The 23,387-nt window shown below is 45.2% G+C and overlaps 1 protein-coding gene across 4 annotated transcripts in view; it reads right to left on the bottom strand.

The window, feature by feature from the left end:
• OLAH (oleoyl-ACP hydrolase) overlaps nucleotides 1–23,387 on the bottom strand; it is a 247,455-nt gene that overhangs the window by 132,755 nt on the left and 91,313 nt on the right. For all 4 annotated transcript variants that reach the window (XM_078663601.1, XM_078663600.1, XM_078663599.1 and 1 more), the window contains exon 3: nucleotides 11,896–12,034. In XM_078663601.1, the coding sequence (XP_078519727.1) occupies nucleotides 11,896–12,034 (139 nt within the window). The remainder of the gene's footprint in view (nucleotides 1–11,895; nucleotides 12,035–23,387) is intronic.

The following is a 23,387-nucleotide window of genomic DNA, read 5'->3' as shown; positions in this document are numbered from 1 at the left end:
CCTCCCTCCACATGCCACTCAGCAGGGATGGGTAGGTTCTCCAAGGAAGTAACATTCTCCTCCGTGGACTCCAGATCCACCTTCGCAGGTGGCCTATCTATCTCACGAGGTAGAGATGTTGAGGCAGGTTCCTCCTGCCTACTGTGCTTCTCTTCTCTGGCAGCTGGCTGGGCCATTGTTCCAGGCTCCAGCGTAAGCGAACTCCCCCTCCGGGTAGTCGCGGACCTTGTGCTGACACAGGCCCAGTCAGGTGTACCCAGCATCTCAGAATGAGTCCGGTATTCCACCTCCCTCCAAGCATTGTGCTCCATGTCATTCCCCAGCAGACAATCAACTGGCACGGCAGGGCTTACGGCAACTCGAAGTGAACCTGCAACCCCTTCCCACTCAAAGGGAACCTCGGCCACGGGGTAGTGGCCCATTCTGCCGTCAGCCATCGCGGCGGGGTGGAGTACATTGGGAATCACCTGCTCTGGAGACACCAGTTGACTTCTCACCATAGTCATACTGGCTCCTGTATCTCTCAGAGCTTCCCCTCTCTGGCCATTGATGGTGATCCACTGCCTATACTTGGTAGTATTTGGGGGCACCTGAATCTTAGGAACCATCTCCCGTTCTCCCAGGGACACTAAGGTGACACCCGCCCACTCACCCCCCTTATCTAAGGGCAACTCCTCCCCGAGCGCTACACTGGCTACTCCCGGGGCTTTGCCTCCGGTGGGAGGGGGTGGTCTCTTTGGGCATCTGACATCTCCCTTATAATGTCCAACACCACCACACTCGAAGCAGTGGACAACCCTTGGCTGCTGGCTTTGGCCAGGATGAGGGTTTCTGGGCGGGTTAGCCTTAGGGGTGAAACCTGTTCCTTTTCCCTGAAAACTGTTTTGGGGACCTTTAGAGAACTCCCGCTTTTTATCTCCCCCCTCCTTCTTCTGAGGGGCGCCCTGTCCGGCCTTTTGGGAATCCCCTCCAGTCCCCTTTGAGGACACCCGGGTACTAGCCCAGATGTCCGCCTCCTCAGCAAGCTTCCTGGGGCTGGTCAGCTTGCTGTCCACCAGGTGTTGTCGCAGCTCGGGAAAGCATTTCTCGAGTAGGTGTTCCTTGAGTATGAGGTCATATAAACCTTCATAGTCCCCTACCTCGCTGCCTTTCACCCAACCCTCCAAGGCCTTTTTTGCGTAATCAAGGAAATCCACCCAATTCTGTGTGCCTAGTTTGTGGCTACTCCTAAATTTCTGCCTATACTTCTCGGGAGTTAGTCCAAACTTTCTTATCAGCGCCACTTTCATTGTAGGGTAGTGGGTTTGCTCATCCCGCTCCAGGGCCAACAAGGTATCCCTGCCAGCAGGTGGCATGTACTTATACAGCCCACCCCCCCAGTGGGTTTCCAAGATCCCATGGGCCCTTAAGGAGACCTCATAGGCGGCTAGCCACTTGGCAATATCATCACCTGGGGTGTAACTAGCAATGACATCCTTGGGCAAGTAGGGTCTGGGTTCTCTGGTGATCTCTTTGTTTTCGCTGCCACCATTGTTAGGATTGGGGGACCCTAATGTTAAGGCTTTAAAGTCTAGCTCCTTTAGTGTGAGTTCGTGGGCCAACCTCCTGCTCTCCCTCTCCATTTCTAATCTGGCTAACTCCAATTTCATTCTCCTCTCGGTAAGGCTCCTCACTGAGACACTGCTGCCCTCCCTTGAAAATGTCCTGGGACCTGTCAGCAGATTCCCCCCTTCAGTTTGGTACAGCAGGCCTGCCCCAAGGACAGTGTCTTTATCACTCTCTTCTGTTTCCTGATCCTCCTCTGTATGAGCTTCCACCCATGCCCTCAAGCTTGTCTGCAACTCGCTTTTCTTGGCACCTTTCTTGAAGAACACCCCCTGTCATTGACACCACTCTCTAAGTTGGGCCACAGTGTAGGTTTCTATCTCTTCAAGGTTCAATTCCATTTTTCAAATATGGTATCAAATGGGCACTCAGGAGAGAACTAAGAAGTGTAATCTGAGGACAACCTCCACCCACCACCAGGAGTAAATTTGGAAAATCAAAATATAAATTTGGAAGACCGCTTGGAGAAAACTCCAGGTGTAGGCCCGTGGTAAGCACTGTGTTACTAATAAGTGGTTGTAAGCACAAACCCGGATCCCGCCGCTGAACACCAATTATGTTAGACCTAGGAAACCTAGACTACATAGGGTAGCCTGGCACTGAACGGGAGTTGCTAGAACTCTAAGCCTTGCGTGTAATGCTTACAATTCACTCACAGTAACTCAATGCCTTATCACTAAAAAAATAAAGGACACCACACCGATGTAGAAAAATACCAGTACCTTTTATAAAAGATTTTAGTTCACTTAAGGCTCTTTTCAAGGTTTCAGTTACAGTATCACATTTACAGTTAAATTTACTTTAGATTCTCAGCGTTATACAGTTTTCCAAGGTACTTAGACTTTTGGTTCCCAGGCAGGTGTTGCTTGGTTAACACATTCTTTTCATCATTATCAGTTGTAGTATAGAAACCTGGGTAAGTTCATAACGTTCCTAAATAGGTTAAAACTTCACTTTCTAGTACACTTTTATCTTTGGAAGTAAAACAGTTTGGTTATGGAATTACACCAAAGGGGTACCAGCACCTCCAATTCTCAATGCCCCTCTAGTAATTTACTTGACAATTCGCTGGGAGACAACTAGCTCTAGTAGCTAGACAGGCAGGTTGATTTCACTAGTGCAATAACCACATTTTCCTCCAATTTGTTCTCCTAAACGTTCTGGCCCACTTATCTAAACTGACCAGAGTCTAAAATGAGGGTTTTGCCATCATACTCAGTCTCACAGGATTAACTTTGGCTATTTCTCTTATCTTCTGGACTTTTTGTCCTTCCGGTTGCTCAATTAATGCCAGTAACTGTTATCTTTAGAACCCGACTGAAATAGCCAGGCGTCCCGCCCTTTCCAGCCTGAGAGAACAGCCCTGCTCAATCGGAACTGTTTACAATAGCCCGATGGACTCCGTGCTGTTGGCAAAAGTTAACAGGGCTACCAGTCACTTCTCCCCCACACCACTGTTCCTGGTTTAATGTTGAGGCCCGCTCAGGCTTTGGGGCCCCGATCGTCACCTCACCGCCTTACCGGTACTTTTAGCTCACGTCCCGGTCAGTCCTGAGAACACCAACTTCGTTCAGCTCCTGATCGGAAGTGCTGCGTCTGCTCCGGCTTCTGCGCCTCAGATCTCCTTCAGCCTGCGGCCTTGCAGCTCTGCCACACGTCTTCCGTGTTCCGTCAGGCTCCCGGACCGCCTTCACTACAGGCGTCAGAGGGGGCGTGTGTCCACGCCGGCCGGCCTCCTTCTTCTTCCGGATTCACTCCGGACGTCACCTGCGGCACCCGAGACCTTCTACAGCCCCGCTACCCTGCTGGATTCGACTCCGGTTCTCGTCACGGGGTCTGCAATGAAGGGGGGGTTCCTGTCACCACAGTTGCGGGGTAAACGGCGGGCTGCCACTAACGGCAGGTTGCCTCCAGAGTCCGCACTTGTCTCACCAGCCCCAGAGGAGGGGTCCGACGATTACCCCGACCAGCTCCCACCTACACCCAGAGCAACAATCACGTACAACCCGGGAGTCGGAAGGAGGGGGGTTGAAAGATGAGTTGTTCAGGTAGGTCAAATTAAACTGTCTACCCTGAACCATAGGCTTTGTTCACAGGTATTACTCAAAGAGTTCACGAATAAGTTTCTGCGAAGCTGAAGGGAATCAATCCTGGTAAGGCTTGGTCAATAGACAGAGGAAGACGTCCTCAAAGTAGTACAGCCGACCCGGGGGTTAATCTAGCCCTCCTCAGTGCGCCTACTCTCTACTCTAACGCCTCACTCCTACTCAGGTTCCCCTCTAACTCCTTCTGGTCATCTCCCCAAAATGGCCGCTCTGGTTCTGGGCTATTTATAGGCTGGACCTGGACCTTAGGAAGGTACTGGCAGGTTCCAGAACGTTCTACATGTATTGCTATGCCTCAGCCTCCCTGAGGTGGCAGTTTTTATCAGTTGCCGTCCACCATTTTAGATTCCTTAGAGATGTGACTTTCCTGAGGTAACTAGGCCCACAAAGGGAAGGCAAAACGTCCTACTCAAGGAACACCTAGCCCCCCAGTCAATGCTGACAACCAAAAATCCGGGTGGACATAAAAAAAAAATAATAACACTCAGAGGCCACAGGGGACAAAATAAATCATAATTGTGAGGGGACCCTCAGAAGCAGACAGGTCTAACACTTGCCCTCTCCCGTTCACACAGCACATAAAAGGTGTCTTGCTGCGTTGCGTGACACACTGATAAATATGGGTCCACATATCTGCTTGCACCAGCAACCCTTAGAGGATCCCCCACTATTGCTAAGAACAGAATTATCTCCAATATGGCCAGGCATACGTTTTTTTAATTATATAAAGACCTTTATTGTACATTACTAATTTTACACAGCATATAGCCTACAACCCCAGGGGCCGGCTGCGGCATGATCAAGTAGGCATACGTCTTTTTGCCAGAGTTGAGAATCATAATGCCATTACCTCCCATTATTATGCGAAGTATTCCCTCCAGGGCCTGCATTTTCCTGGTTGTGACAACCATAAGCCACAAATCACCTTTAATTTGCCACTGATACCAAGAACTGAATTATCGCCACAATGACAGGGGCACTTCCACAAATGGACTCCATCACGCCATTGGTGTCTCGCTCCTCCCCACACTCAAATGCAAACAATTACCTCCAGGGCTAGCATGTTCCCATAGATGCCCCCTATATGCCAGTAGTTTCCTCCGATGTGCCAGGGCCAGTAGGTTGTTATAAGTATCAAGAATTACATCCAATATGTCAGAACCAGCACTTGGCATTGTGTGCCTCCAATATGCCAACAATTACCTCCACATGCCAGGGGGCTGTATTTTACCTTAGGTGAACCTCATATGCTCTGGGTGTCTGCCTGTGTCAAGGATTTCTTCCAGTATGTCTTGCTCAGTGCAGAAGTGCAAACACACACTCACAAGCGCACACACAGATGTATTTGTTAAATTACTTTGCCCACTGGCAGGCTGTTTCCCACTAGAGGGGGATAAACTTCATGTTTTCTGATACCGGAACCGGCAGATCAGGAATCCACCTCAGCAAGCAAGAAGCCACATGACAGCAGGGGTCGCGATTACGCTAGCCCCATCAGAAGCAGGGACAGGACTTGGAACGCCACCCTTACTTACTCTTCTGTCTGGTTTCTAATTGGTCAGTGGGAGCTTATTCATGACAACAACATCTGGTCCTAAGCAGCCCAAAATACCGAAAGATCAGATAAAAAAAGGATTGCTCATTGGTAGAGAAGAATAGGGGTCAGAGATTTTATGAATATGGCTAATGTAAATGCAAAGCAATCTAGTTCAGACAGAGGTTAAGTAGAGTATGCTTCAGCTCAATGGGGTGTGAATCTGCCCAAATACCCCTGCTAATGAGACAGCACTACTCCACAGTGGATCAAAAAAGAGTCCAGACAGCCCTGATCATTTCTGGTCTCCTATTTGTTTCTTTCGTACACAACCACTCAGCCCCAGAGGATCAACGTCAGATCACGAGTAAGACGTGGACAATATCTCATTAAGCTGGTCGGACAGCTCAGTGAAATAAGCACTTGTGTAGGGCCTGACACTTCACAGGTTAGGCCTAGCGCAGCCTTAAATAAGTAACTCTCAGCTGGGCAATGGTGGCCTCTATTACCGCAGCACCACAGAAAGTTAATTTTGCGTTTTTGTTCAATAAATAATAACAATGATTGTTAGTAGGAGCAGTATTAATTACTATTGGTCTGCTATGTTCGTATAGAGTACAAACACCCACCCTGAGCCTAAAAACGTCTATATCTTCTCTATTTGATGAGTACAGTCCAGATAGAACTGGGAACAAATCGGCTAAACTCCTACATCAATCCCCAATGTCCTTTACATAGAACACTCCTGCCACAATGTTAACTTCATTTCCCTCTTACCTTGAACGCAGGCAGCCCACGCTAGATCATGGTTGGCGTGTTTTACATGTAGGGTATTGGCTTTGCTTAGTCATGAGAAAGTGAATTTACCCCGATAGGTCTTAATACATCTATGTTTACTATGAATATACTGATGCCACATGTGCCTCAACAAGCGCTGTTACATTTTACCTGCAATGCTGTTTTTATACCAGCTTGAAGACCATTAACTATACTTTTGCTGCGCAGTCATTTACATACATTTTAAATGTATCCTGGTTGTGTACCTCCATGTTGTATAGTGCACATTTACTGAACTGTGCCAGTAAAGTGTAGCCTCGTTCTGAAGTTGGCACAACAAAGCGAGGATTTCAGAAGTAGGGTCAGCCCCTGTTAGTGGATGCATCTGGATGCACCTCTGCTGGATAATTTCCGGCCATCTCTCTGCTTCCTTACTTGGGAAAAATCATGGAATCCCAAGTTAATGGCATCTTGACCAAGTATTTGGAAGTTAATGGGATTTTGGACAGGTCACAAAATGGGTTCCGGCCTAAGCATGGTACGGAATCCGCCCTGCTGGCAGTTACAGAGCAGCCAAGGGGGTCACTGGACATGGGCAACACCTCGGCACTGATCTTACTAGACCTGAGTGCGGCCTTCGACACGGTCTCCCATGAGCGTCTGCTCCAACGACTTAGGGAGCTCGGGGTCAGTGGTAAGGCTTGGGCCTGGTTTGCGTCATTCCTAGCCGATCGCTGGTTTCAGATCCAGGCCCCTCTCTACCTGTCCAATATCTATCCTCTCAGCAGCGGTGTCTCTCAGGGCTCTGCGCTGAGCCCCACGTTATTTAATGTGCATGTCTGTCCTCTAGCCCTTTTGGCCAAAGCTCGGCAGATTAATATGATATCATATGCAATTGATTTCACTTTCATCAGCAACCCAGCCCAAGACCAACTGAAATTCCGTGAAGATGTCCTGGCCATCTCCAACTGGATGGCAGATAATTATCTTCAACTCAACTCCTCAAAAACGGAGGTTCTCCTGGTAGGCCTGGACACTTATAAATGGGACAACTAACGGTCACAAAGAGACTTCAAACGGCACAGAATGCGGCTGCCCACATTCTATTTGCCCGCCCTAAGCACTGCCATACATCCCATCTCCTGCACCGTCTACACTGACTGACTATTGAACAGAGAATCCAGTTCAAAACTCTCTGCACCACCCATAAGATCTTACACGGTTTGGCCCCCCAGATACTTCAGGAGCTCTGTACCCGATATGTTCCCACGCGAGAATTGCAATCAGCAGACCTGCATCTGGCTTGTACTCCTAAGGTACATAGGAGTAGATCGGCAGGGTGCTCTTTTAGGTCCTTATCCCCAGCACTATGGAACTCTATTCCTCTCTTGGCACGCAGCACACACGATCATTGTGCATTTAGAAAACACATCAAAACCTGGTTGTTCTCATCCATCGAGTGCACGATATGTATATTTGCTGCGCCAGTGTTCCCTAGCCTTTCAGTAACTGACTATACCTGGCTGTCTTTCATCTAGCTAGCATCACTTTTCCTGGTCTCCCGTTTGCGAGTGCTGGTATGCCCCGATGTTGGGGTAGCTATGCGCTATATAAGTACAGCTAACATAACATAACATAGTGCTAAGCGTATCTGTCATGGACTTTCTGTGTTCGCATCTTTTACAGAATGGTCACACAGACTTGAGTTGTCTGTGGAAAATCATTCATATGGGCATTTGAGAAAGGAGGAATACAGGAATGTGTTAAATACCAAGCCAGGCAAGAAGATCATTTAATAACTGGAAATCCTTGCCAGCTTACTACAGAAGCTAACAAGAATACAATAATGGACTTTTATTTGTACACAATCACTTAACACATGTACTGGGTAAGGGGTCCCCCGCACGATAAAAGTAGACCATGCGAACTTGGAGAAACATGAACGTCCAAACTTATAAATATTCAACTTGCTGAAAACCAGGTGATGTTTATGTAACACCTGCATTTGAACTACCAAATAATAATTTTAAAGAAATGCAAAAAAGTTTTCTAACAGTTTCTGAAATTAGAAGAATTGAAAATATATCAATGATATTTCCTCCAAAAGCCACATAAAATGGAAAGGGTGTACTATAAAAATGATGCTAGGCCACATCTATCTGAATACAGTGAGGGCAGCGCAAATGGAAAGTTTAGGAGGAGGCCAAATGAGGACAAGGCAGTTGGAAAAAAAATTATGTAAGGTGGCACAGGTAAGAAGGAAAAGGAGATGAGAAGGAAGGAAGGGAAGGTATAGATAAATGGCAGATACATGAGAGAGAGGTACACACATTGAAAACAAAAACAGGAGGTAAAAGAGCAGGAAAGTAATGTCTGAGAAAGCAGCATATTAGAATATGTATGCAGGCAACAGTTGGCAAACAGTTCCTGTAGGGTCTTTGGCTCACATCTAGTTGGGTAGGCCAGAGCAGCAAGTCAATCCCCATAGGAAAATATGAGGAGTGTTGTCAAACAGCACAACCAGCATTTTAATTGAGAGATAAATAGGTAAGACTTTACTTAAGTCAAATACTTATAAACCTTAACACCTTCCATGCTCATGACGATCTCAGCTCGTCATGAGCCAAGGTGCTCGTGTGCTCATGACGAGCTGAGCTCGTCATAACCGTTAGAACGCTCGCACGCTGGGCAAATTCCCCTGCTGTGCGAGCGTTCTAAAGAAACGGATGTGGTCATGACGAGCTCAGCTCGTCATGAGAACACGACCACTGTGGCTCATGACGAGCTCAGCTCATCATGAGCACAAGGGCACTGCGCGCGCCACCCCTCCCCCAGCACAGCGGGGGAATATGACCCGCAGGGAAGATCAAGGTATCAAATGGTATAGCCAAAGCAAAATTGATATAGAAGCAAAGTGTTCAATGTAATGAAGAAATTTAAATATTTCCATCATACTAAAGGCTCATAAGGCGGCAGCAGTGTGGTTCATTGAAGGGAAAGCGGATAGTGACAGGTCTGACAGAAGGGGAATGTTGTTACCTGGTTCCTAACTCTCTGGCTTCTCTGTGATTGAATTACAGGTAAGAACTGAGACCCTGGGAAAAGTGGAGTCACAATGATGGAGATCAGATATTAAACTAATCAGTGTATGCAAATGTTTGCAAATACATCCCCTGTGAGAGGCACACCTTAAATGTTCATCGAAATGATTACAAGGTTCAATGCTTCAGTGTGGGTTTATTCATCCATATAATTTCAATGGGTTTGACGTGTCAGTGATATTATAATCATATCACTGTGAATCAATCAACGACCCAACTCACTCGGACGAATAAACCAGGCTATGAAGCAGCTTCCATTTATGAACTCTCCTTGACAAAGGGCACGATGCCCGAAATGCATTGGAGAATATGTACAAGCTGTATCGTTGATTGATTCACAGTGATATGATTATAATATCACTGACACGTCAAACCCATTGAAATTATATGGATGAATAAACCCACACTGAAGCATTGAACCTTGTAATCATTTCGATGAACATTTAAGGTGTGCCTCTCACAGGGGATGTATTTGCAAACTTTTGCATACACTGATTAGTTTCATATTTCCTGACGCCTAGCGGGACCGTCTCCCTGGAGTGCACCCATCCGCGCTCAAATTCAACACTCAACCTATTACCCACCAAGTAGTGCACCTCCCACTTCTCTGTTTCTTGGAGATCAGATATTGACAGTCCCAGAACAACTTGAGCACAGAAAGTGGCAACTCAGGCCACTAGAGCGAAGACAGATGGCAGAAGGGGACAATAACACTTGACAACAGAAGTAAGGTATTAAATGAGGAGGAGGTAACAAGTAATATGGAACAGGTGGAGAGCAAATAAAAGCAGTCCTATAACAAGAGCTACATCTGATTGAACAATATAGCCTTGAGCTGAGCCACTGAAACTAAGCTTTACCTGGCTGATGAGCCCATAACAAGGGTAAAACCATTCCTGGGTTGCTTGTGTTCTGGTTCAGGGAGGACCTTGCTTGGCAGTTCGTGCTGGACTTTTACCATGGAGAGCAGAGTCAAAACTGATTGACATATGGCTGGATCCAAACTGAGGTGGAATGTGGGCGAAAAACGATAGACTGGTATGCGGCCCAAGAAATTGCCAGTGGCTGAAATTAATTTAGGCATTCCATCCATCACCTTGTTGTTTTTGCATTTGATGCCCAAAATGTGCTGGGTATGCCCAGACGTGGGTCCCAGGGTTCACTTTGCCACTGGAACTTAACAATACCCCAATCACGAGCCCAAATCATTGGTGAAACCGGTCATGGGTTGCTTGGGTTCTGAATCAGGAAGGACCTGGCTTGGCAGTCCAGGCTGTACAGTTCCCATGAGGAGAAGGATCAAGACTGATTTGCATATGGCTGGGTCCGCACTGAGGTGGCATGGTGGGCTCAAAACAATGGATTGGGATACAACTGAGCAATTGCTAGTGCTGAGATTAGTTCAAGCATTCCATCCATCAATGTGTTATTTTTTAACTAATTATTACAGGGCAACAAGATGACTAAACTATTTTGGCACAGTCCCCTTTATTCATTTTTTGTGACTCGTCATAATCTGGAATTATGGTTGTTTTCTGGCAAAAATGCAAATACCTAGACATTACTCAAGTTAAAAACATTTCTTGGAGATTTAAAAATGCAATGCAGTTTTAAAAGTACAAAAGCCATAACATGCAATATTATTTATAGAGTAACATGATTTTATTTCTATCACAATGCACTCATGAATAAATATAAATATAATGCAATGATAAAATGTTCAATAACGAAAATTATCATTGCTACTGGTTTGTTTGCAAATTATCATTGCTACTGGTTTGTTTGCTAGGCCTTTGTAAATGCTAGGGTAAAAGGATGGGAGGAAGAGACAAAGGATAAAGGTAAAATGAGCTAAAGGTGACCATAAAGTGTTCCGCACAACTGTCATAGGTAAACTGCAGCTAGAGCAAAATAAATCGATAACATTGAACCAAATATCTATTTTTATGTTTCAATCAACTCCAAATAAACATTTTCAAAACATGCCAATCATGCAATTTTTTTTCCAACCAGAGTCCTGATTCCCAAAGTTGTTTTTGTTAGTAATTTTGTCTTTTTCCAGACTTAAGATGGGTCTGGTGGCTTAGTGGACTAATGCACCCACTGTAGGGGCCAGTGTTTGGCCTCATGGTCACAGATTCAAATCTCAGCGCGTCCACTTAGCCTTTCATCCTTCTGAGGTTGATAAAATGAGTACCACTGAGTTGGGTAACAATAAACATCTGTTGTTCAGCGCCACAATACCCTTGTGAGTGACTGTGGGCTTTACAAATTCACGTTATGTTTAGTGGAATTGTAACATTTCGGGGATAAAGACAGGCATACTAACAGAAATAAAGTTCTTTGAATCAGGACTGTGAATAAGCATTTTGGACACCTAGAAAATCATAACTAAGTATGCAGTAAGACAAAACAACAGAATTTGTTTTGTGGATTAGGCCTGAGTGGTCAAGAGAATTTCACACTTATGACAATGTAAGCCACACAAAAGTTCATGAATCTCTCCTGAGGTGTCTACTATTGCACTCTTTGAGGGTTTTAAATGTTCTCTGTTGTTTCATGTCTCTGCTTCTAACACCCATACCGTTTTGACATCTGTAAGGTCCACTCCACAACAACAAAGCATATCCTATCCACTCTCTTGCAAACTGCCACTCTATCAGCAGCAGCATATCTACTCAGGGGTGCAAATTTATCATCTAAGCACAATGAATCCAAATATTAACTTTTTAATTGAGGAGGCTATATTATTTTTTATGGTTTTTGCATTTACCTGTGACCAAAGAACGCAAAAGGCTTTTCCTGTAGCTGTGGCAGTAAAATAGTTGTTATTTCCTTAACAATGTCGTTCATGTCTTCTGCAAAGGGTTCCCGAGAACGAGATTCTCTTCCTGGCAATCTAATTGAATACACTATAGAAAAATAACACCAAAATATTCAGTTATAGATATGACATTTTTATATTACCAAACAGGAAATGCCATGCTATCATGCATCTCACAGTGAGGTACATTATCTAGCCACACTCAATAATGAAATGATTTTGTATTTTTATCATTCAATATTACCAGCTGTTTACTAGTTTGCTTTTAATGTTCAAAACTGATTCATGATGTTTAGGCTTTGATGACTGAAAGACATTGAAGAGCATTTTAATCAACAAATGCACAAGAATAATACAAATATATAATTGCAAACTTTGAAGTATCGATCATTAAATACACATAGACTTCACATATCTTGATAACAAGATTAGAGTATACAAAATCCAACAGATTTGTGTATGTGTGTTTGTTAAAAAACGACAGATGATGGACAGAATGCAGAACAATGTCATACATTCACCCCAGTACAGAGATCTGGGCCTAAATCCATCGTTTTTTTGCTCACCATGCCTTTCCAGTTTGAACCCAGCCACATGCAAATCAGTCTTGACCCTGTGCCCCATGGGAACAGTCCAGCCCGAATTGCCAAGCCAGGTCCTCCCTGGACTGGAAACAAGCATCCAAGGACCGGTTTCGGGCTTTCAGCCCTCATCAGCCTGGATAGCTTGATTCCAGTGGCATGGAGAGCACGGGACTCACTCAAGCTATCCAGGCTGATGAGGTGATATGATATGATACAGGATAGCCAGAAACCGGTCCTTGGATGCTTGATTCCGGTCTGGGAAAGACATGGCTTGGCAGTTCGGACTGGACTGTTCCCATGAGGCACAGGGTCAGAGCTGATTTGCATATAGCCAGTGTTTAACCCAGGGTGGTGTGGAGTGCAAATAAACGATGGATTTAGGCCCAGATCCTTGTACTGGGGTGAATGTATGACATTGTTCTACATTCTGTCCATCAACTGTGTTTTTTGCAATTTCACCCTATGTGTGTTTGTTTACAGATACAGACAAGTTCCGATTAAATAAACAAAGCAATTTTACTATGGCTAATAAACTTTTCCAAGACGATTTAATTCACCTTATGTTTTTTTTTTTTTACAGATTTCGTGCCTATTGGTACGTGAGATCCAAGTTGTAGGCGTATTGAATACGTTGTGTTTCCCAATCAGAATCATATATACATTTTGCATAAACACAAAGAAATAACTACTTGACAGACTCATCTCAAACTTGACAGGAAGAAAAGGCTATGATCAATGTAGGCTATCTTTGTAGTTGGTGTAAATCTGAACATGTGATACCAAATTTTTACAAACATAGTAAAATTCCCGTGTGGAAAAGCTTACAAACTCATGACTTCCACGAAAGCTAAAATAAGAGCAATATGTGCACAAACGAACCAAAGACCCAGTTGCAATTTATTGAAACGTACAGGGACGTAACCTAAATCCGATTACGTTTCATATACTTGAGCAAGTGAAATAACCAGAAGGGGTGGGTGACTTAGAAACATTGTTATTAAGAAGGTAATGCTTCTGGAATAAATATTTACAGTCAAAAAGTTTTAAGGACAAATTAAAAAGTAACAATTTCCTCAGGTGAACTACAACTCTCAGTACAACAACATAGCTCCACACTTTACACAGTAAAAGGTTCATCACATGAAATGTTGATGATATTACTGTGGGAAAGCTCATTTGAAAGGTGTTACAACACATGAAGAACACATCTGAAATGGCCTCAAGCATCACTGATATGTAACTATTCAGGATAAAGGTTATTACTCTTAATAGGCATTGGGGTCAATTCACTTGAAAAATGTATTAGCCATCAGATGTATAAATAGATATGGGTAAACTGTCAGCAAATGTGTTGAAGGATCCATTGGTTTCTATTGGAATCCGTGTCTAAAAAGTATCACAAATTACATTAAACACATAAAAAATAGAGCAAAATAAGTCTCAATGGGCCAGATGTACAAAACAATTTTGCATGTCTTAACGGACCGATTACTATTTCGGGCCGCTAAGAAATGCAAAACTTGCATTTGGTATGTACGAATGCCAAAAACACAGCCACAAAATGCGATTTCTACCCTGTAGAAATCGCATTTTGGAAATCGGCAAAATAAGAACTTGCACATACGGATTTCCTATTAGTGAATAACCGCATGTATGAAGGATTTCCTAATTGCGACTGGTCGCAAAATGGCTTTTGAGAAATACAATTACCACTGACTCAGTAAGGTGGTAACCAGTGTTCCCAGTAACGTGCGCGCACGTCTGATCCCCCTAGCGTGCAGTGCTGCATGTGGAGCGCGCATCCCCAGCACATTCCAAGAGAGCATTCGCACTGCCACTTTTTGAAGTGGGAGCGGCACAAAAAATGGCAATTTTCTGGTTGCAGTGGCGCCTGCACTTGCTGCTGTTTTTCCTTCTTAAAGAAGGGCGGCTGGGGGCTGTTTGTGGACCATTGTGAAAATATTCCTGTTAATTGCAGCACCGTCATGCACTGCAAATAACATAAATATTTTCACAATGACCCACAATCAGCCGGCAGTGGCGCTCCTTTAAGAGAAGAAATACAGCAAGTCCAAAAGCACGAAGTGTGCTTTACATGCCGTTCTTTTTGGACTTGATGCATGTCTTTTCTTAATGGAGCAGGGCTGCGGGCTGATTGTGGGCCATTGTGAAAATATTTATGTTAATTGCAGCGATGACAGTGCTGCAATTAAAAGTAATATTTTCACAATGGCCCCCAATCAGCTCGCAGGCATGCTCTATTAAGAAAATAAATGCAGCCAGCACAAAAGAATGACATGTAAAGCATACGTTGTGCTTTTAGGCTTTCTGCACACCTTTTGTTAATAGAGCACGGCAGATTGTGTGCCTTTTTGAAAGTTTTCATGTTTAATGCAGCCCCGTGTATTAGTATGTCGGGCTCTGCAATTAACATGAAAACTTTCCAAAAGGCACGCAATCTGCCGCCCTCTATTAACAAAAGGCATGCAGCAAGCCTAAAAACATAACATGTGCTTTTACAATCACTAATATATGTTAGTGATTCTGAAAGCACACGTCCTGTTTTAATTGCTGCAATTAGCATGTATACTTTAAAAAATGCACACAATCTGCCCGCAGCCACGCTCTATTAATAACAAGCATTTACAATGCAATAGGTCTCGGGTTAATTAAGTTTGAGCTATTGGCATTGCTAAATATTGCAACACCAACTGCAACAAAAGTCTATAAATTGTAGGCCAAAAAAATGAGTATTTATTTTTGTAGCAATGGTGGCATGCTGCGCTTTAGATGAATATGTTTAAAAGTAAAGTGCGCCCTACTGCGATTGCTACAATAGTTAATTGTGGATGCGTTAACAATTGATGTGTGCACTGATGGCTGGTACTGTGTGTGCCTGTAGAAATTCTGCACTGATGGCTGGTGGTGTGTGTGCCTGGTGGAAGTGTGCACTGCTGGCTGGTGGTGTGTGTGCCTGGCGGAAGCGTGCACTGATGGCTGGTGGTGTGTGTGCCTGGTGAAAGCGTGCACTGACGGCTGTTGGTGTGTGTCTGATGAAAGTGTGCACTGACATCTGGTGGTGTGTGTGTGCCTGGTGACAGCATGCACTGATGTCTGGTGGTGTGTGCCTGGTGGAAGCGTGCACTGACGACTGGTGGTGTTTGGGCCTGGTAAAAGCGTGCACTGATGGCTGGTGGTGTCTGTGCCTTGTGAAAGTGCGCACTGACGGTGTGGTTGTGTGTGTGGTTGTATGTGTAGTTTTATGTGTAGTTGTGGTTGTGTGTGTGGTTGTATGTGTGTGGTTGTATGTGTGTGGTTGTATGTGTGTGGTTGTATATGTGTGGTTGTGTGGGTGTGGCTGTGTGTGGTTGTGGTTGTGTGTGGTTGTGGTTGTGTGTGGTTGTGTGTGTGTGGCTGTGTGTGTGGTGTTGTGTGGTTGTGTGTGTGGTTGTGTGTGTGTGTGTGCGCCTCGAGCTGGGAATCCTTTTAAATAAAAGGAGAGGCGCGTGCACTGGTGCAGTGTGCGCCTCTGGGTATGCACACAGACACATACGGTCTCGTCATCTCACACACCCATACACACACCCATATGAACACACTCTCACATCACATACACACAAACACACACACAGACTGTGCTGGGGCAGGGCACAGGACATGCCGCTCTCGCCTTGAGACTCCTAAGGCACAGTAGATAGCGATGCGTCGGGCTCCTACAATGTATAGCAACAGCTCCGTTTGGAATGGGAAGGAAGTTTGGAAATGCTTTTCTTCCTGAGTTTAAGCAGAGGAGCGGAGTAGATAGCGATGCGTCGGGCTCCTACAATGTATAGCAACAGCTCCGTTTGGAATGGGAATGAAGTTTGGAAATGCTTTTCTTCCTGACTTTAAGTAGAGGAGCAGGAACAGAAGATAGCTATCTTATCTTTTAGGACTAATAAAACACGTGAACATGTGTCATTAAAGAGCCTGTGAAATTCGTAAATTGCAGATAAAAGGAGCCTGGAAAAGCGAATTGTCTGGTTTGATTAACGGTCCTAGAAAGGTAGAATAGATGTTTTTGAGTTCAGGAATACAAGCTGGCAAATATGTTGTAAAACAATGTTAGCATAGCATTTTATTAAACAGCATGGCTAATTTTAAATGAACTGGTAATTGTATATTTAAGGTGTTTTAATAATATTGCGGAGTAATGTAGATACTAGTATGGATGCTGCTCGCTTGCTTTTATGGCTTCTTAATGGAAACGTATTATTTGAGAAAGAAATTAGATAGGAGTTAGTAAAGAAAAGAAAAAAAGATAGCGCACCTGGAAAATGTCTGGCAAGAGTGTATTTGCACAGAGGTGCTAGGCGCACAGTTTAAACCAAACGAAGGGGTTTTTGCCCTACGGATCAAATGACCAATGAAATCCTGCTCTGGCCGTGAATGTTTGCAAGTGCTAAAAATCAAGCGCCTGGGAGAGCTAAACAGGGGCCTGTATTTGAATAAGAAAAGTAGCGCAGTTGTCTTGTGTAAGACAGAGACGGTGTGAGGGGGTTCCCTTGTGTCTGAAGTAGGTGCGAGGGTTCTGCTGAGGAACAAAGGGTGTGTGAGGTGGTCAGGGAGTGAAAGGAAAGGTCAGAGGGCATCTTTAAACTTGTGTTTAAAGTGTCGATGGCGCCGTTGATAAGAAGCAAGTTGCGCACAAACAACTGTGAGTGCGTCCCTGTGAATTGGGCACACCGTGTGGGTTAGTCTGCGGAGACTGACTCCAAGAACGTGTTTAAATAAAGTTCAATAGTTTCGTTGATGATTTGTTTTTTTATTATTTCATAAATTTCTCAATTCATCTCTTGTATTCACAATTATCCAAATGAAATTCTTCAACAACAAATGCAATTGCTCCAAAGCATTTCGGGCTGTGCCCTTTGTCAAGGAGCTCTATCCCGCACAGTCGCTGTAGGTTCTTTGATTCTCCCAATATAGTAATTCCCTTTCTATTAAAAACGGCACTTATATCCAAATCCAATACGTCAGCATATATGTGCGCCAATAGGGTCCAAATATCAAAATCCCATTATCAATCAAATTAACTGTCTCGATGGTTTCCCAAATTATTCACTCGATACTTTTAAAAAAAAATTCCAGTGCACCCATGGGTAACTTTATTTAAACACGTTCTTGGAGTCAGTCTCCGCAGACTAACTCACACGGTGTGCCCAATTCACAGGGACGCACTCACAGTTGTTTGTGCGCAACTTGCATCATTAATCTAGCGTTTTAGGACGGTAACGCCACCTGTTGGAGCACCCAAACTTTCAAACCTAGTCCACCTGACTGTTACAACTTTTCGAACCAAACATTGCTGTGCACCTAGCCCACAATCAAGCCGTTGACAAGAAGACATTTCTGGTGTGATAGGGCAGTGTTAAAAGTGCCTGCATGTGGCGAAAAGGAGAGAACACTTTGCTTTAGGGCGCTAATGTCGCCCTAACAAAGAGACATGCAAGACTCGCCCAAAGGACCAGAAGCACATGTTCGGAGGCATGTGGTGGCTGTTACCTGTGAAGTATTTGTGATATGTAAAACAGTGCGTGAGTTACCACCTTTGGCGACGCACCGAGTATCAGAATGGGGGCAGAGAGGGGGTGCAGAAGGGACATTTGAAGAGGGTGCAAGTGTAAGTGGGGTGTAGGAACGCGCGGTTGTCACGAAGACCAGAGCGGTTCTACCAGGGGGCCCGAGGCTCAGACCTGCAGCCTTTGGAGCAGGGGAGTGAACTCAGAATCCTGGCGTGGCCGAACACCCTGTGAGCCTGGGCACATTATACATGTCCAGAATAGCGCAAAGAAGGTGCTTCATACCGCTCACGGACGCAGTTACTGCTGTTATTTCAAACGGAAGAAACTGCGAGCAGCAGGTTCTCACGGACGCAGTTACTGCTGTTATTTCAAACGGAAGAAACTGCGAGCAGCAGGTTCACATACAAGAGCAAAGAAAATACACAAAAAACAAACAAACTGAAGCCCCCGAAGCACGCTTACCGCTGGTGCTGCTCTGGGGGCTGAGGATCTTCATGGATGGCTGGGAGCAAAGACGCCGTCGCCGTGAGCGTGCACATCTCACGCGCGCGACCAAATCCGCGCATGGCCAGCTCTTGTCGCTCCCTCTCCCATTCACGATGCTGGGCGCGTGGCCAGCTCTTGTCTCCCTTTGTCGGCTGAAACGATTGCTATAGTTCTCTGCCGAGAACGTGCTTCGCGCGTCTCTAAGCCGAGACCTAAAAAGCATGCAGGAAGCCCAGGGCTTTTCGTGGGCTGGGTCCTGCTGATGCTGAGTTTTTAAAAGCTGGTGCTGAGACAGGTCCCACTCAGGCTCTTCATTTTTGCCCTCACCCTCAGGGTAAAAAACAAATCTCAACTCTGCAGCAGTGTAACTGCTGAGAGCCTTTGGTGTTACTTCAGAGGACTTTTTATAGTTTTTTTCAGTCTGATCATTTCAGAACTCAGGCATTTTCAATATATTCCACGAAGCTGTAGTTGTTGCTTATTTATCCTATGCAACTAACAACCATTGACAAAGTCAATAGTCCAGGTTTGTTGTAGGTATAATGTTACTTATGGTATTATATGTCTGGATGCAATGACAGAGGCAGCACAATAACGGTCGGGCAGCACACTATGCTAAGCACTTACATGTTTTTATGCCACGCCCTTAATTATATTAGGCACGCACCTTTGAGAGACCCCCCAGTTTTTTCATCCCACTTAAAGCCCTGAGCAAGCCTAAAAGCACCACGTGTGCTTTCAGAATCACTAACATATATTAGTGACTCTGAATGCATACATTGTGGACTTCTATGTACATTCACCCCCCACGTATCCCAAAAAACATCTTCAGAGCGGATAATTGAACTCATGATTATCAGTTTTAAAGAGTGGAGTAACGCCCGCCTTGGTAGAGCCAGCTCTGTTCTGCAGAGTCTTGCCCTGATGACCTTCAATACTTCTTAAACAGATTATTGCAAATAGCATTCTCCTTTCATTTATTTTTAATCTGGGTAATGTGTGAGATTGCATTATAGATATTTTTTGACAAATGTGTTTTTGTTTCATGCAGCATCCATTAAAAATGTTTATTTTGGATTTAAACAGGATCTTGGATATGAGAAATGGGAGGATATCACAGTGATTATTTGCAGTAGTATTAGTGGGTTTCTACTGTGTTACCACATTGGAAAAATACATCACTATCCCTAAATATTAGCTATAAACACATTCGGTATTTGAACCAGTGTGCCTGTACACGGTTTGTGATCTGGCCAAAGGGACACGAGAAAGCTAAAACTGGATCATAAATTTAAAGCTGATCTGCACAGAGGCCTGCAAAATACGTTTGGCCGAGGGCGCTCAAAGCCCTTAAGATGTCCCTGAGCCACCCCTGCGCAGTTAGTAAGGAAAGAAGAGGTTCACTGGCACTGTGGAATGAGGCCGGTTGACCCGGTTTCCTAATATATATTAGAGTAGCTTTGTCATGGTTGCAGATGCTTTGCACTGCACTTTCTCATTTCGAACATGACACAACCATTGTACGCCAGTCACCAATACGAAGGCCACCCCCCTGCCTGGACTGGCCTTAGCAGGCACCAGGCGTTTGCCTGGAAGGCTGGAAGGGTGGGCGTCAGTTTTAGAGCATTGGGGGTCCGTTGTGTTACCGAGGGAAGTTTTGCAGCGATACTGCAATACGGGCCCTCAGTAACAAAAGCACCAGTGCTGGGGACTGGGTTTAAGCAGGAGTGCTTGACACCCCCCCCCCCCACAACTGCCCCACCCCACCTCTGGTGGGTGGGAGCCAGTGCAGCAAAATTGCTAGGGCTACTGTGGGTTCCCAGTCCGGCCCTGCCTCCCCCATCAAACAGGCCTCCTCCGTTCCAGTACGTAGGTCATTTATCTGCACAATAAAGCAGGAACTCCAGTGTCAGAACCCCTGTCGCTGTACCCACACACGCGGTTGGGTTCTTGGCGCACATTGCCATGGCTGGAGCTCACAGAGACCTCACACTACCGCACACAGAGGAAAAACAATTAGAGGGAACATTGGTGCTAACCATTTGCAAACTATAGAAAGATCCCCAAAATGCATCTGGCTCTTTCACAATGGCTGCATTGTACATTTTGTCGAGAAGGATGAGGATTCTGGCAGCAATGGACAGGAGGAGAACGAGACAGGCTGTTGCGATGGCACACATATTGCCATATGCCCCCTTCAGCTGCAGAATACATCTATATGAAGAGGAAGAGCATGCACTCACTGAAATATGACGTTTCCTGTGTTATCATCTACCAAGTGCCCAGATATCCAGGCAGCACCCACGACTCCTTCATGTTCCGCCACAGCGGAATACACAACCAACTGGCACAGGAGGAATTTGGATATGGGTTCCTGCTACGTAAGAGAATCTCAAACTCCATGCCCTGGCCAGGAGTCTATGTGTGATGTGACCTAATGCTTTCCCCGCTCATGCCCTTAAGGTGACAGCTCATATGCCTCATGGCCACGGCTACGCACACCTTACCTGACCCTGAGGACACCAAGTGAGAGAAGATATAACAGGGCACACAAGACAACATGCTCACTCATTGAATAGACAGTTGGCATCCTAAAGTCCTGCTTCCGCGGCATCCACAAGACCAGAGGGGCACTTCCCTACAAGCCAGACACATGCTGCAAAATCATAGCGACCTGTGCCATCCTGCACAACATTGCAATGAGGAGGGGCATATAGGACATTGACATTGAGCCTGATTCTGAAGACTGAGACGATGACCTACAGCCACTACAGGGGGAACAGGAGGGAACCTGTGCGGCTCAGGTACATGCATGATGCATATAGATAACAAACACCTATTTCTGAGACAAGGGATAACATGACATCATGGAAATTAGACATCACACATGGGGTTGTGCTTGGTTCACAACTGAGTGACCACCTTTTATTCACATGGCTACCACAACTGAACATAAATGTTACACCGTAAAATATGTGCCAAACAAACAAAGGCAACTTATAACCCTGTAATGTGAGGGAATCACTTTTTTCTTCCCTGTACTGGGTCGCGGGACAGAAGCCCTGTCAGACCCAGAGGGATGGCGGCGTGTACGCCTAGTTGCGCAAGGCTCCAGAGCAAACACGGAACTGAAACTGGATGCCTCCTAGGTCTTATGTTTGGGGGGATGGTGGGGAGGCACAAGTTGTGCATTTTTTAAATGTTTTACAGGGCAATCGTGACCTGCAAAGGCCCACAAACAACAACTGTCAGCAGTGGAATATGTCAGTCCGAATACTGACTGTACACCTGGCCAGGATTGCAGTGGCATTTGGCAGGCGGGTGATAGACCTGGTGAAGGAGTCTATGCAGGAAATGTACTGCCTGTGGAACGGCCACTGATGGTGGCGTGTGGGGATTCAGGGACGACTTCACTCCCAGGAGCCCCTTCAGCTGCCACAGGTGCAGAGACGTCCCGGCTGTGATCTGTGGAACATATATTTACATAGTAATTGTCATTTAATGGTTAACATTTTGGCACTATAATGTTGTGACTCTGCTGCATGTGTGTATGACATGTTAGTGGTGTGCACATATGTTTGGTGTGATCATCAACACTTTGTAAAGCATGCTATTGAAGTGCACCTCAACTCCCATAATGCATTGCCTGGGTGGGCTAACCCCTCCATGGAGTATTTCATGCTGTGATGTATGTGATGTGGACTGTCTAAATTCATGGTTTGGATGGTACTTAAGGGGACATGACTTACCATGGCTGGTGCCTGCTGGGATGGAGGTGTTAATTTCCCCAATTACAGCAACACTCTCCGGTTCAAGGGTCCCCTCGATTAACGTCTGCATGGCAGTCAGTGGGGGGTGTTTCGATAATCTTCCTTCAGTCCCAAGTCTCTGCTATCCAGCTGGCATGCTTCTCCCTGGTTTGGGAGCACAGGTCATACCATTGCTTCCATATCTTGGGGAGAGTCCACTGTGTCACCCCCAGGGAGTTGACCATATCAAGTATCCCATTACAGATGGTGGTCTTCTGGGCCCCAGGGACTTCGAGGCCTTCCCAAATAGCTGGTCCATGCTCTCTACACACTCCTCTGCAAGGACCACCAGCACCCTCTCCGAGAAAGTAGAGTTCCTCTTCCTGATGCTACCAGCACCCTTCCCATCCTGTGCAGCCATGGTGTAGTGTGATGATGCTCTCCGGTGCTTGCAGCAGTGTTTCAGAGCCACTCTCTGCTTCCAGAAGGTGTGATATGTCTCTGACTGGTGGCCACTGCTTGTTCACCTGGGCTCCGAAATCATCAAACTGCTTCCAGCTGCATTTGGGCCTCTCTTTCGAAAATTGAGATTTCCTGTTAGGAGAATCTCAATTTAGCGATCTTTGAAATTATGATTTCCTAATAGCGAATGCGTATCAGTAGAAATCATTATTAGAAAATCGCAGGGTATGTACATACCAATTTGTAACACGCAAATAGTGATTTAGACGGAATCGTTATGTAGGAGTCGCAAATAAAGAATTTCATACATCTGGCCCTATCTGTTTATCACTTCCTGTATTTCTGTTGCATTTTAACTTAAACCTAGGCTTAGTTACTGTAAAAAAAAGTCCACTCAGTAACTTATTCAAACATAACAGATCTGTGAATAAAGCCACGGCAAAACCTACTCATAGAATGCAAATTAGCCATTCTACAAGTATTACAGTTGACACAAGAGGAGTTAGGCAAGAAAGAGTTATTTGACCATTACAAATCTCCACGGTTCAAAGAGCTTTGGGGCCCTTGATTGAGGATACAAAACTAGAAATATATTA

Source organism: Lissotriton helveticus, chromosome 10 (genome assembly GCF_964261635.1).
Source record: "Lissotriton helveticus chromosome 10, aLisHel1.1, whole genome shotgun sequence".
In the NCBI taxonomy this organism is placed as follows: Eukaryota; Metazoa; Chordata; class Amphibia; order Caudata; family Salamandridae; genus Lissotriton; species Lissotriton helveticus.
This window is presented reverse-complemented; position numbering and strand designations above follow the sequence as displayed.